Raw genomic sequence first — 16,450 nt, 5'->3', positions numbered from 1 at the left:
GTTTAGTACACTTAATTGATCCTTTAGATGTTGTTTTAAAGTCAGCTTCACATGCCCAGCTGTCTTCATGTTTCTCGTAATTCAAGATTGGGCGGAGACAATCATAATTTCTGTCTCATCGCAAGAGTTTGTCGACGAGATGAAGAGAAATTAATAACCCAACCATCTACATGGAAGACGTTTAAAAAAACATGGAAACCCCCCACATATTGGTCATAAGCAGAACAATGAGAGAGAAAGTGTCGTACTGACAAGGAATGGAAGAAGGTAAGAAAGAAAGAAGGAAGGAAAGAAGGAAGAAGGAAAAGAAGCAAGAAAGCAGACTTTTTCTGACTGTCCACGAAGGATCAACTCACTTCCGTACCGTGGTCAATCAACAGTTTACTGTTTATATACAAGCAAGATTCGACCGGGAAAATAGCTGGGGTGAGAGAATGTGGGGTGGGGGTTGGAGCGTAGTGGTGTAGCTACTGCATCACTTAAAGATGCACTCTGATAGGAATCCGTTCTTAATAATATTATGCTCGATAATCTGGCGGTTGACGCCATCTTCCTAAATCCACTTGGGCCACTTTTTTATCCCCAAAGAGGAAGCAACCGACGGGTTGAGGAAAAAGTGTGGCATCTTATCTTAATGAATGATTCCGTTTTGTTTTCGTATTCATACGATGCGTGCAGCGTCAGTGACTATCAAAACTGTTTTGCTTTTGTGGGCATCCTCTAGAGGAATTTACAGGTGTATGGTAACGTGGTTGACCCTATAAAAGTTACCTCTCGAGAAGCGCCTCCATAATTACGACTGACTACCACTCACTGTGTTTATTTCCTTATACAAGTTTGAACAGGAGTATAATGATGTTGCATGTAACTATTACCTTTGCGAAGCTGTAATAATTTGCTTGGGTTAAAATGGACCACTGTGGTCTTTTTGAATGACCATTGCCAAACATACCATATCATCTTAAACCACTATAGGAATCACATCCACAACATAGCACGGACGTGATGGATATTTAAGGGATGGTACAGTATTGGTGGAGATGAGAATTGGGCTTTTCACTTTTTGCGAGATACCAAGAAAACACTTATGATATTGTACAGAGCATACCATTTCAAGAGGAATCCAAAGTTTGTTTGATGAAAGTCGGGTTTGGCATGACTGAAACATCCAAAAACAAAGTAAGATAAAGCGATCGCAATAAACTGTGGGTCCCACACTTTATTAGAATCGCTCTTTTTTGGATATCTTAGCCATTTCAAAAACATTTTTCATCAAATAAGCGTTGAATTCCTCATCGAATTACATTCTCTTTCATATTTCATATAAGAGGTTTCTCATTATCTCACCCCAAAAATGTTAGAAACCTGAAATTAGGTCTCAACCAATACTGAATGATCCCTTTAAAGTACTGCACATCTCCTTAGGTTAATCAAACAACAAAGTTAATCTAAACATTTTGTCGGTGGTATGTTTTAGTTCTAGTTAATGCAAAGATATCTCTCATAATAAATGCCGTGAAACCCAATCGACGATTCAGGGAAAACTCTCAAAGCACAACGGTCAGCACTAGACAAGGATTCCTCTCAACCTTTACACGACACTTTCAAATGTCAATTTCGCTGGTTGTACGTGACTACGACGCGACTTGGGAAATTTATCCCGTTGGATTTGTAAGTGCAATTTCCCTCAGTTTTCCTTCTTCTGTTTTTCTTCTCCTTTTTGCTTTCTTCAGACACAATAGATTTACTCTCTTTTCATAGATCAGTCTATGTGAGCATTGTTAGGTGATTGCTCGTAGTCTCTTAAAAAGCAGAAAATGAGTTATAATAAAAAAAAACCAAAAACATGAAGATTTTATTGCGTTGTATTGCTTGTAATGCTGCCTGTTTTTTTTTTTTTTGTTTTTTACGGAAAGCATCAACTCAAAACTCGACAACCAACTTAAATCCAAACTAGGCTCCCAAAAAGAATGCAACGGCTCTATATTAAGCTCACTTTTTTTTTACCCCTTTGGGCAATATTTGTTATATATTCTGTGCTCTTCTTGTCTTCGGAAAGAAGGAGAAGGGGTGAATGAGAGTAAACAAAAACTAGTTGTTTGCTTGTTTGTTTGTTTGTTTGTTTTTTCTTGATGGGATGAGACAAATATAGCATGGTGTAAGATTCTGTATGCATGGTGGCTTTTTGTAGAAAAAGTCGTAAATCCTTCTGCAAAAGTCGCGACATTTTGCATGGTCGAAGAATTATTGTTTCCCGACATAGTGAATGAAATTGTAATACCTTAGGCAGGGCATTACTTACCATTTGCAGAAGAAGCAAAACCTAGCTTTAATGCTTCAAAATAGTTCTAACATGTCAGTTAGGGATAAAAACAAGCGATGTAAACATGTTCAGCAGTACAACCTATGTTAAGTATTGTTAGATATACACAATGCGAAAAATAGTTGTAATAAAATGGTTTCTAGAATAGACTGTGTACATGTGAGAAAAATACGCATATCTCCTTATATTTTAGGCTTAATTGCAAAATTTGTATATGGTAGGATGTTTTGTGATACAACCGACCTACACATAATTATGGATCAAATGTGATAATTCGAACTTAAGTTTATAAATCACTGATCGCGATAGCAAACAGTATCTTCTATGCACCTCAGAGTTATAGAAAGAAATACATAAAAACCTAGCACCATGTCACTGTAGAGTACGCTCCCCTTTTGTATTGAGTATACCGGTTGATTTTTGTTTTGTTTTGAGGGTCCGAGTAATGTATTCACTGAGAATCTTTAGTATTATTTCTCAATCCATCAGAAGAAGTCTCTATGTATGTTTTTTTTTTTTTTTATAGAAAAGAAAAGGCTGAACTACCTACCTCTGCAATATACCAGCTTATGAAAGTAATCTGATTTTCAGGGCTGTGAGAGGGACGCCCTGAACTTCAAAGATGTGTGTCACCCATGAACGTAAGCTAGGTGCACAGATGGGGGAATCCCATACATATAGAGAAAGGATAGATAACAGGAGAAGGAATGAAAAGATAGTTGAGGGAGAAGGGTGGAAGAAAGGGAAGAAGATAGGCAGAAACGCGAGATATCTTGTGGTTGCTGTAGAGCAGAATTCGAAAAAGAAGCCTGAAAGTTAGATGTCTTTGCACATTTTTCGTGTTGTTCTGTACGTCCATTCCCCCGCTTCCTTTTCCCGAGGGAAAATGTGCGGGACTGCCCCTTCAACATCCGTGAGTATCGAAATAAAAAAGATGATTTGTCAACGTCAATTTTGATGTGTATTCCCGCGGTATCCGGCATACATCTTCGACTCCGATATCTGTGTCCTGTTGTCGTTTTTTTTTTTCTCGTAATATTCCAAATAAAAGGTATGTCCAGTTCACTTCTATCATTATCAACGCCAATATGTTCACCATCGCTACTATGAAGTGTTATCATTGTGGATTTATTGATTTATTCCTATATCCCTTTATTCCTATTCTTACCATCTGATTTTTCTTGTCAATCTATTTATTTTTTGCCCTACTCATTTCTCAAAGTTTCTCCTTGTTGCTGAGTACTTGGCAAGTCTTGGATCTATAAGCCAATACTTGTACTGGTATTATTCTAAGAAATCAGAGGGAAGTAATGGTGTGTCATAACACTTCGCGAAATTTCGCCTGGAACGATGTGACCTTTTTATTTCACACATTAATATTATTGGTTCGTATGTGTTTCTTATTTAGATGTTGTGTCTGTTGTCTATAAAAAAACAGCTAAAACTTGTCGTCACTAAAAGAAAAGATTGATCTTTAACGTCGAAAAGTAGGTCAGGTTACACACATACAGAGAAATGTGTATCAATTTAATATTTGATACAGGAGTGGTGTCTAGGGATATTAGAACGTGTTCCCGCGCTAAGGGGTACACTAGATGGATTTGAGTTCGCTCGGGAGCAGCCGCGCAGCAAACAAATATTATTGTTGTTTTATGAATAGTCATGTTACTGTGGCCTTTTGACATTATGCAATTCTTCAACCCCCCCCCCCCCTCTTAACAGGGATTTCATACACGTGGTGATAATATGTGAGAAGTAGTTTGCTCTATCCACAGAGAAGAAAACACTGCTGATCGAAAATTTGATTGTGGCAACTCGAATGGCACTATTCACGCACAGAACACTACATCATCAATCATCCTAACCGCTTATTTTGTCTAGGGTTACAAATAAACGAGGCACGAGGGCGTTTAGTCTTCTGAAATGGCAAACGTACAGAGTACCATGCCCATATCAATTATGAATCTGCCACCATTTAAGCTGCGTTTACACCAAATCCGGTACGGGTCATGGAACGGGGTTTTTGCTATGGTGTGCCAAAAGGAACCATATCTGGTTCTATTTAAAAAAAAAAGAAGAAATATCAGTAATTTGGTACAAAATCACCCAAAATGTTATTCTTATGTCAAAATCAAGACAAAATCAACAGGGAAAGATTCATTTTGTAAAACAATTAGTGGGGAAGTGATATTGTTACAGAACCATTATGGTTCCTTGTGGCATACCGTAGCAAAAACCCGGCCTATTGCCCGTACCGTACTCGGTGTAAACGGGCCTTTATAGGTACAATGATACCCACCTCCCCCCCCCCAACACACACACACACACACACACACACACACACACACACACCCAGGACAATTGCGGTCATAACTCTGTCAAAATCACGGGTGACTCTGCCGTTAAGCAGTATCATGTTGGTGTTGCAGTATCGCGGTAATGGCGGGGTTAAATTCGAATGAAACCAAAATGTACTCTGCAATGAGTGAATTCACCAATATCAGTAAGGACACAAAAGCGAAGTTTGACGAAAATCGGTCAATCCGTTGGAAAATTATGATTTGTTTTTTCGGAAAGTTGTGGTTCAACCATTGCTAGTAGAAAGAACTATCACATTTCGTGACGTGACGTATGGACAACATAACACAAAGAAAATATCAAGACAATTTACAAAAATTCATTAGTTCTTAAAAATAAACATTCCCTCCACTTTTTGCTGACGTCCCTGACAGAGGTAGGTCGAGTGCTTTCATTGTGCTAGAAATGAACATGATTATAATATGTTGAAACATCTTCATAATGTCATATCTTTATTGTTCTTTAATCGTTGCGCACACGTAACAACCTAAGTGTTGTAATTTCCTCATCTGGAGATGGCGCACCGTATGGGACGCCAAATGTCGCATGGTCTATTTTGTTCATCGACGAAATAGCCATTTCGTTACGAAATAGACCATGCGACACTTGGCGCTCCATATCACTGAGACTTTACAATGTGTAACTTTTAAACGGAGTGTCAGATTTTCCTCAAAATTAATTCACTGATCAATGTGTTCTGCTAATATTTCTGAATTTTCGAGAGAGGGATTCATCGGATAGTAAAAAGCTCGCCTTACCCCAGCCAATGGCCATGTAGATCTTGAAGTTGGACTCGGTACTGAAGACGGCCACGGCTATCCGGCTGGTGAGGTAGAGCCCCTCCACGAACATCCAGTAAATGTTGGCCATACTGAAGTACTCGAGGAGGACCAGAACAAGTCGACAGACTCCAGGCTGTGTGAGGGCGATGTTAGAGATAACGAGGATGATCATGATGACGACAGCTCGTTAGCAGGACTTGCCCTCATAAATAATAATACAGAAAACGGTGTAGATTCAACACTAAACTATACTACTTACAGTACTATTTCTTCTACTACTGCTAGGCTACTACTATTGTTATGAATACTACACCTTTTACTATTATTACTATACTACAAATTGACTACTACTTCTACTACTACTTCTACAACTACTAGTACAATGATAATGATATTAATGATAACTGTCATGATTATGATACCAATTATAGTATGGTGATTACAGTAATCATTTTAAAGATAATAATGCTATTGATTATCAGGGATGGGGCTAACAAAGTCCTTGGTTTAAGTGTATTTTTGAGATCCCCCCACCATGTTATGTAGCCTATAGCTACGGCGTGTCTGTTTTTGTTTTTTTCTGTTTTGTTGGTTTGTGTTTGTTTGTTTGTTTGTTTGTTTGTTATTGTTGTTGTTGTTGTTGTTTTTTTTTTGGGGGGGGGGTGCATCCCGTGGTTCTGTGGTCCACGACAATAACGATGTTTCTTATGCTAACGACAAAACAGCAGCAACAAACGACGATCATCGCATCGGCATTGGTTACAATGATATGATTGATACAATGCAAACGAAAAAAAAAAAAAAAAAAAAACCAAAACCGGCAATGAAAATTATCGTCATGTGCCCGGAAAAAAAAAAAACAAAACAAGGGGAACGCACTCGAGGAAAAGAAAGGAGTATTAATGGGTGCACATCACGAGTTCGACACCTACGAATCACTCAACTCACGATTCACACGGCCCATGAGTTCGACACAAGCAAACAAAACCGACAATACCGACACGTCATAAAGTCCCGTGTTGTAATGTCGAACTCGTGGGCTGTTTTTACCGAATGTATCATGAGCTGTATGACTCGTGGGCTGTAAGGGCCATGGACCTTTGTTTTTTTCATGTCGAATTCGTGGGCTGTATGACTCGTGGGTGTCGGTCTCGTGGGATGACCCCAGTATCACGAGCAATGTACTCTTATTTCAATTGGAAAGTATGATAAACAAGAGACCCGGGGGTCTCGCGCTCACCTGAGTATCGCAAGTTCACCTTCCATGTATTCTTGCAGACTCTTACCTGAGAACATTGGAAGCTTGGGGGGGGGGGGGGCAGCTTTGAGACCTGGGAGCATGGTGTCCATTTGCATATTCCATCACACTGGTAAAAGTACCTGCCAAGTACACGTACTGTACTTTATAGAATATTGGACTACCCAGTTTGGAAAAAAAAAGACTTAAAGCTCTATCACTTCTGATTCTGAAGTAGAATATTATTGAATATCCCTTGAACGTGTTGTGGTTGCAAATTACTACAGCGGCTCATAATAAGAAGCGAACTTTTGAGCCGTTGGAGTGACACGAGGGGACTGGTGGCGGTTTATTCAACATTTGATGACTCTTCATTTTGTATTCGAGAGTCTTGAAAAGCCTCACGCTTTACTCGCCGAGGGACAGTAAGAATGCAGGATGCAGAGAGGTCTCCAAGAGAGAAGAGAAAGACAGTATACAGTGATGATAGACTTTAAAGGTATTGTTTACCATTGGAAGCAGTGATTTTAAAAATGTTCGAGTTATCACATTTTATGCATATGTGCAGGTCAGTTGTATCACAAAACATCCTACCATATAAAAACTTTGCAACAAAGTCTAAAATATAAGGAGATATATCGTTATTTTTCTCACTAAACCATAACTGTAGACGGTTTAGTCGAGAAAGAATTTTATTAAAACTATACTTAACATTGATTGTACTGATTAACTATTTTACACTGTTGTTTCTATCACTAACTCACATTTCAGAACTATTTTGAAGCTCTGAAGCTGGGTTTTTGTTTCATCTGCAAATGGTAAACAATGCCTTTAATCAAAACAATACCAAACTGTATGCGACCGTGCATCACACAACCAATACAAAGTCGCACGAACTAATTTTTGGATGAGGACGCAAAATAGGTGTGATGAGTCAACCTATCTTGAGTTCTCTATATTTTCTGAAATAACCATTGTTTCTTCTATATTATTTTTCAGTTAGGGATCATAAAACGAACGAGAAATTGTATCTTAGAAGTTTTTCTGGAACGCTTTATTTTTGTAGAATTGTGTGATTACAGTAGGTGTGTCTCAGAGTCCCTTTTCATGTCTTAAATACTTTTTACACACTCTTCACTTTCACCTATATTAAGTTTTGAAAGGATGATGCTACTGCTTTGAAAATTGGCATAAGTCATGAGTAGAATGTGTTCGAATGTGTTCATGCATGTTTAATTTCACTTTTATTGAATAATCCCTTCATTTTTGCTACTACGAAGTTTGACATATTGGTTTTTGTCCCATTCATTGCACAGAGCATGGCTTGGTAAGCTTAAACGTTTGAAACCTGTACTTCAGAGCTTATTAGCGCAGTACACACTGTTCCAGCTCGTGTGCTTTCTTTTCAGTATTTAGATAGGTTAGCTAGGAGAGGTCATTATTTTGAGTTAAGTTACACATCATTTTAACGTTTAAAGTCTGCTCTTTCAGCATCTGTCTTTAATTAAAAATCGAAATTCTGGCGACCTTTTTTGTTGGTTTTGTGATACAAGGTCACATAGAGACTACCACATAAATATATAACATGTGTATCAGTATACCTGTATAAGACTCTTTATGACTTAATTCATTGCCTAGATATAAAGGTATGGGATATTTTGTTTTTTATAATGTTAATGCAATTGAACATTGCAATGATGACAAAGACCAAAACAAAAATTAAAATGTTATGATAGCACCTATCCTCGAATTCCATAAGAACGATAAATGCCACCGGTGTTGCGGAAAATCAAAAACTAAAAAAAAAAAGGATCTGCTGAGTTCGTAAAGACGAAAAAAGTAACACAATAAAACAAATTGACTGCTATTTTCTAATCCCTTTGATACCTCTGGAGAATGTGAATCGCCGATGTACGAAAGATATCTCGGGGTATTTGTACTACGATGGCGTTATCTTATCTATTCTGTGCCCTACCGGGGAAGTATGTGACTGCCCCAGCAAATCTTGCCCTTTCCTGATAACGTGCAGTGCTTTTGCTTTGAAGTCGACGCCAATGCTTTTAAGGTTTCGCGCTCAGGGGACGCCTCGAAATGTATCGGTGGCTCTCCGAGGGGCCCCCGGGCATGACCGATGCGCCCACACCCTGTGTAACCGTAAAACAAGGTGATCCGCTGCTTTCTGGTGCACACCCGTTTTTTGTTTTTTGTTTTTATTTTTTCAAACAGTATGCATCAATTGTGCAATTGAATATAATTGTCTCGCAACAAAATCTTGCCCAGCTGCTTTCATAAATTCGAAATTACAAGGTCAAAAAAGGGACAGAAACATTCACAGACACACAGACACACACAGACGCACAGACCAACCCACACAATAGTAAATTGTGTGCCTTCCACTAGAAGCAAGCTACCCCTCATCCCCCCTCCAAAAAAAAAAACCCCTACATACTACAAAAGTCGTAACTATGCAATGCTTCGTATCTTAGATCATGAATAATTTTCCTTTTTTTTTCTTCTTGTTTTTTTTTTTTGTTTGCATTTGCATTTGTTGCATGATTAATTGCATGATTAATTGTACGTATGTCTGCTATACCAGGCTGGGTAAAACTTCTGTTAAGGAACAAAAGAAACCCAACATGTAGAGCATCGTTATATAATGAACTCGAAACGATCATATTCATGCTCTCTTTCAATTTCTCGAGAATGAGTGCCCCTCTTCGTCTACCTGTGATGGTATGATTATGGTCAAACAATCGGGGCAGATACAAATGGGAGATGATCGATCGATTTCTCCCCGTCGATGGCGACCTCACATTAAAGCAGAGAATGAAATTACATTCCCACCTTCTGAAGTACAGTACATTACTGTTGAAGAAGGCTTCTTGAAAAATATGACTATTTAGAAATAAGGAGACGACAACAACGACGACGACAACGACGACGAAGGAGAAGAAGTAGAAGAAGAGGAGCAAGAAGAAGAAGAAAAATATTTTAAAAAAAAGAAGATGATGGAGAAAAAAACTAAAAAGAAGAAGGAGCGGGAGGAGAAGAAGAGATGAAGAAGAAGAAGAGAGAAAGAGGTAGAAGACGAAGATGAAGAAGAAGAAGAAGAAGAAGAAGAAGAAGAAGAAGAGGAAGACTCTTTTATTTCAAAATGGTACTTTATTTCATCACACTAGCACACTGTTTACATCGGTGAATATTTATATGCATACATCCAAGTTATTAACAAAAAAGGAAATCAAATTCATCCTGAGGAAGAAGAAAAAGAAGAATGCACGAAAAAGAAAGAAAGGAATTATAAAAGAAAGAAAGAAATTAAAAAAGAAAGAAAGAAAGAAAGAAAGAAAGAGAGGAAGGAGGGAAGGAAGGAACAAAGACAGTGTGAGAGAGAGAGAGAGAGAGAGAGAGAGAGAGAGAGTGCATAATGTGTACCCATGAGTGGCCAACCGGGCATGACAATCAATTTCACACCTTTTGACAACACCCCTAGAGGATTTCTACCCGTCTCCCTCATGCATGAGAAGAAGCGAACGACAGCAAGGAGCGGGAGAGAAGGGGAAAGAAGGCGATTTATTGTCACTAACATGACAGATCGCAGGCGGGGACAGCGAAATCTCATAGCATGTCGCAAATGGAATGACACGATGAAAGCAAAAAAAGTGTACGAAGACGGAGACAAAGCAAGCAACGAAAGAAAAAAGGTAGGTGGAAAAAAAACCCCAAAGAAAACACATACATAATACATCCTACTCATTTGAATGGCAAAAACGAAAACTGCGCCACAAACATGAAAGTCATCGCTCGCTCTCTTTCTCTCTCTCTCTCTCTTTCTCTGTGTGTGTGTGTGTGTGTTTTACTGGTGATTTGTGTATGTAAATCGCATACGATATGTGAGATTAATCTGGGGAGCATTTCATGAAGCATTTTGGTCGGCTATTTTTCTAACAAACTGTTACAAGCTACTGAAATCTTTGCATCTGATTGGCTGAGAGCAAATTTGTCCGACAATTTTGTCGGTGAGAGAGCTTCATGAAATGCCCCCCCAGGTGCGCATACTAAGTGTAAGGTCAATGGACTTATCATACTTTGAATGATTGGCAAGTACGGTATACGACATACATCATTCTTTAATACATGATTGCCTTCTATATAGCTCATCATCCTTCTGTTCATTTTTATTCTTAGCCACCTCCGTAACTGCATTTTGTTTTTCTTCCTTCTTTTTGCTATCAGAGTACTGCACACACAGGACATGCGATGAATAGTTCTCTACTCAGGGAAGGGGGAACGCTCTCTCACGTAGGCTCAGGGAAGATAAACCGCACCACAAGTGACACTAATTAAATCCGTCCGACCGGAAGCCATCTAACACGCCTTTAAATTTTTGCATTTTTCAATGAAAGACTTGAAACAAACACAAAAAGAAGGCATTTTTTGTCTGTTCAAGTTATAGTCTTTATAGCCACTTGTTTCCTTGCAAAATATAATGATTATGTAAACCCGTTCCATAGGGGGTCATCCCATGAGTCCTACGCCCACGAATCAGACACCCACGATTCATATAGCCCACGAGTCATACATCTCACAAGCTAGACGCCAAGTAAAACAGGCCGACTGGCTAGGCACTAATACACGCCCACGAGCTAAACACCAGGCAAAGGCCAAAGACCTCGACACTACACGTAACTTAGTCCACTGCCTCGGCTGTTTCGTCCTGCTTTCCACACAGTACAGTCAATGAGACTTTTCCCTATACCAATATTTCGTCGTTGATGGCGTTGTAGAATGGACTATTATGTAGTTAGGAAAAGGGTTGACGGGTTCGAAAATACAATAAGATGTATGTAATTGTACAAAAGAGAAAAAAAAGTTGCTGAAAACTGCTTATCCAATAAAGGCGAGCCAATGGAGTAAAATGGAGTCAAAAGGGGCCTGAGCTTCCGATCCTAGCAGAATCTTCGTCAAAGGCAAAATGACACACAGGCAGGGAAAGCGATCACGTAAAGGACTTCACACAACAAGAACAGTCAGGGACAGGCTCGCTGCTTGCTCAGGTCCCCTCCCCCATGCTGTTGCTATTTCACTCTTTTCCTTTCTTCATCCCTCTGTTGTTCCTTATCTTGTTTGATGTTGCCTCCCTATTCATCCTCATCCTTCAAAGGTTCCCCCCCTTTGTCCTCGGGATCATCACTGTCCCTCCTCTGCCTTTTGTCTGTCCACCCTCCTGCTCTAACCCCCTCCCTTTATCTGTTGGGCTCCTTGCCCATGACCTCCCACCCTCCCCTTTTGTCTTCTTTGTTCTGTGTCCCAAGCCCGTCCCCGACTGTTCTTGTTGTGTGAAGTCCTTATATGCTCTCCCTGCCTGTTTGTCATTTTGCCGTTGACGAAGATTCTGCTAGGATCGAAAACTCAGGCCCCTTTTGACTCCATTCTAAATTATTATTGGTACACAGATGGTGATGTTCATCCTGTCGAGCTCGTGGGCTAAATATACGTAGTTTCGAGCTCGTTGTTACTTAGGCCCTATTCATCTAAGTGTCTAACTCGTACACGTGGCCTGTATGACTCATGAGCTGTTATAACTCGTGGGCTGTATGTTTCGTGGGCAGTATGACTCGTGTGCTGTATAACTCGTGGGTGTCTATCCCGTGACGTGCATCCTCCCAACCCAGTTGTGTCAGAAGGCACATCTAGTAAGTCTACTTATCTAGTGTCTAGTCCACGGCTTGTATATGGCTCATGCGCTGTATAACTCGTGGGCTGTGTTATTCGTAGGCAGAATTCGTGCACTGTATAATTCGTAGAAGTCTATCTCGTGACGTGCACCCCCACCCCACCCCAGCCATGTCCGAAGGCACATCAAGTAGGTCTACCCCTGAGTCTACTTATCTAGCTCGCGGCCTGTATCGCTCATGAGCTGTATAACTCGTGGGCTGTGTACGTGATTCATAGGCAGAATAATTCGTGTACTGTGTAACTATCTCTTGACGTGCACTCCCCAGCCGTGTCAGAAGGCACAATGAAACATTTAAAGGCACGTTGCTACTCACGATCTTGTAGAGTGATAATTCGCTGGACGAGTAATCTGTGGTGAGGAGCGGCTGGAGGTGAATGATCATACAGACGTAGCGCAGGATGAACGACACTACGAGGTGCTTGTGGATGGCGATCCGAGTGCACTGCAGAGCCCTCGAGGGTCAAGGGTCAAAGGAGAATGGAGAATGAAGAATTCTATTGTAACGTAAATATCTATGATGATGATTATGATAATAAAAATATTCATGATAATTATGTAGAATGTATATTATACATTCTACATAATTATCATGAATACTATTATTATCATATGATGACATAAATTTCATCAACAACAATAAGATTCCAAAAAATGCCTTCAACAAGCAAAAAAAAAAAAAAAGAGAGAGACTATAATGATATCAACAACAAACAAGACATAATGAACACCGTGAAATGCATCATTTTGATTTTAGACCGATGTAGTGGTGTTGGGCGAACTGCTCAGCAGTATAAACTCCATTAAGTTAAAGAGCAGTGGGAACAAAAATCTATAGTATGTAGTCCTAATTATAATCATATACAATATTTTCAGAATGATATTAATTTCAATTCAACGGGATTTAAAGCCTCAGATATATTTTCTTTTCCTACCACATTATTCATCTAGTATATTTTCACCTTGTATACAGGCATTTTTCTCCATTGATCCTCGCCTACGGAATTCCCTCCAATCTTGGCAAACTGGAGCACTTCAAAGGTTCACTCAAGACTCACATTTTGTCACTATAGACGTTTAATTACTGACTCTCTTCTAGGGGTCTGCGTCCTTGAATGATTTTATTGTCTCTTTTTGTTTTTAACAACAAAGGCGCCATAGGTATGCTGTGAATCATCATCTTCACCCCTATCATCATCATCATCATCATCGCCATCATCATCATCACCACCACCACCACCATCATCCTCATCCTCATCATCATCATTACCATCTTCATCATCATCACCATCATCATCACGGCACCATCTTCATCATTATCATCATCATCACCATTATCACCATCTTCCTCATCATCATCAGCAGCAGCAACAAAAGCAGCATCACCATCTTCATCATCATCACCATCATCATCACGGCACCATCTTCATCATCACCATCATCGTCACCATCATCATCACCATCTTCCTCATCACCATCATCATCAGCAGCAGCAGCAAAAGCAGCACCACCATCTTCATCATCATCATCACCATCATCACCATCATTACCATTATCATCATCATCACCATCATTGCCATCATCACCATTGTCATCACTATCATCATCACCGTCATCATCACCATCAGCAGCAGCAGCAGCAGCGGCAAAAGCAGCATCACCATCTTCATCGTCACCATCACCATCATCATCATCATCATCTAGTCCACACAAGTTATCATTCCCAAGAGAACCACGCCCATTGTTTCCATAAAGCACACGTGACTCCTTTCCGCAAACTTTGGCACGGAGTCATGAGGAGCATGACTTACTTGAAGTAGCAGAAGATGAACAGCGTGATGGAGAGGAACACGAGGGAGAGAGTCAACCCCACCAGGTAGACATAGCGGAGGGCCAGGTGGAACGCTGGGGGAGCCGGCACGGAAGGCGCCACGTTCTGTTGTGAAAAAAAAGGCAAACGAGTCCTTATACGAATAATTATTATACGATGTATGTTCATCCTATTGTCTATATACGTGAGAGCATTCACTGGTTTTTAGAATTTATGTGTTTGTTGGTGTTTTATCAATCGTAGGAACTTAATTGTGTTTATGGAATATATCCGTGCAGCTAGGTTGGTTACAATTTACAACATAATTTTTATTACTTTATTGTAGTATACATAGAGAGTTTTAATGCAAAAAAACGGACCATTGAAATTGACATATTCGAAATTAAAGCTGCTTAAAAATCAAAGAAAAAATAAGATAATCCATGTAATTGTATCGTCAAAAAAAAAATATCTTGATATGTATCATGACCTCAATTTAAGAAAAGAAAATGAAAATGTAATTCTTGTTTTGGCATAATATATCATCATAAAGATAACTATACGCAGTCTTAATTTGCAGGAAGAATTGGATGTAGCTCATTCATAAACCAAATCACTTAAAAAAAAAAAATGGCTTCGTTGATGTAGATGTAGTTTATGCTCAGAAATGTAAATGTCTTATGACAAATGACCAACATAAATCATCATCTTTCAGAAACCCATTGCAATCAACGTTTGGTGCTACTGCAGAACCGTGTACTGGAAAGCACATCCGCTCACTACACACACACACACACACACACACACACACACACACACACACACACACACACACACACACACACACACACACAAAACACACACACACACACACACACAAACACACACACACACACACTCACACACACACACGCACGCACGCACGAACACACACACGCACCAACCTTTCTTTGTTTTAAGGCACGCACACCCTGGGAAAATCGACTTCCCTGTTCCAATCAAAAATTGTCGACAGTTAACGGGCGAAGTCAAAATACGCACTGTTTACCATCATAACCCTTGGGCACACCAAAGTCGAAAGTAATCAACTCACCGGTCCGTCTGGGTGGACCCAGCAATCGTTGTAGTGAGTAAACGCCGCCCATTCACCGTTCTCGAGACAAAATCGAGTTACATGAAAAGCTGGAAGAGAGATGAAAGAAAATCAAGATATATAGTAAGAAGAAAAGATATATAGGAAGAGAGAGGAGGGTGTGAGAGACTCTAGGCACACAGGACATTACACAGAGAAAACGTAAGTGTAATAGAGTGAGAGATAGATGGGTAGAGAAATGGGGTGAGGAGTGTTTACCGCTAATTTTGGTGTGTGTGTGTGTGTGTATGCGTGTGTGTTTCTGTGTGTGTCTTTGTCTGTGTGTGTGCGCGTTTGTGTCTGTGTGTGTGTGCTTGTGTGGGGGCATGGTGAAAGAGAGAGAAAACGTGCGCCTCTGTTTTCCAATAACACAATTATTTCGAACATTAGTTTCACATGTATAAATGTCGTATAAATAATCATACAATGTTCTTTTTCCCCTTGAACTTGTATCAACAAAAATGTGCTATTGAAAATAAAATTTCATTTGAACTGCATTGAATTGAAATAGAGAGAGAGAGAGAGAGAGAGAGAGAGAGAGAGAGAGCGTGCGATATAAAGTGCATGGTATAAAAATAGTGTGTGAGAGAAGGAAATTGGTAATTATTATCACACTATATTATATTAGGAGCCTATATTATACAATATCATATTATTGTATTATATCTTATTATATGATATGATATGATATGATATGATGTTATATTATACTATATTATATTATATTATGTTATATAACGATAAAATATATCATGTAACGTATAGCATGTAACGTAGAGTGGGTGAAAGAAAAAGAGTATATACGAGATATAAAATAATGTAATATATGAAAGGGAGAGGGAGAGAGAAAAAGAGGGAGAGAGATTGATGTGTGTGAGATGCTTTGGGAGAAAAAAAAACAACAACAACGAACTAATATTTACTAAAATCTCGACTTGCTACCGCCATATGGGAAATCATATAGTTTCACCGGGAATGGAGCTAGGGTAAGGCGATCACTGGTACGGGGAAATAGTAAGAACAAAACAAAGATTGTCATGACTTTTGCAGTAAATCCCTTGGTGGGTGGAT

The 16,450-nt window shown here is 39.4% G+C and overlaps 1 protein-coding gene across 1 annotated transcript in view; it reads right to left on the bottom strand.

Annotated features, from left to right (window-relative positions):
• LOC139730160 (corticotropin-releasing factor receptor 1-like) overlaps positions 1–16,450 on the bottom strand; it is a 42,699-nt gene that overhangs the window by 8,823 nt on the left and 17,426 nt on the right. The window contains 6 exon segments of the mRNA XM_071641057.1: positions 5,440–5,596; positions 5,998–6,010; positions 7,592–7,651; positions 12,782–12,892; positions 14,249–14,373; positions 15,359–15,429. Coding sequence (XP_071497158.1) covers positions 5,440–5,596; positions 5,998–6,010; positions 7,592–7,651; positions 12,782–12,892; positions 14,249–14,373; positions 15,359–15,429 — 537 coding nt within the window.

This window comes from Diadema antillarum, unplaced genomic scaffold, assembly GCF_040938485.1.
Source record: "Diadema antillarum isolate AM-2024a unplaced genomic scaffold, OU_Dant_1.0 seq00000293_RagTag, whole genome shotgun sequence".
In the NCBI taxonomy this organism is placed as follows: Eukaryota; Metazoa; Echinodermata; class Echinoidea; order Diadematoida; family Diadematidae; genus Diadema; species Diadema antillarum.
The sequence above is the reverse complement of the archived record's forward strand: the minus strand, read 5'-3'. Positions and strand labels throughout refer to the sequence as shown.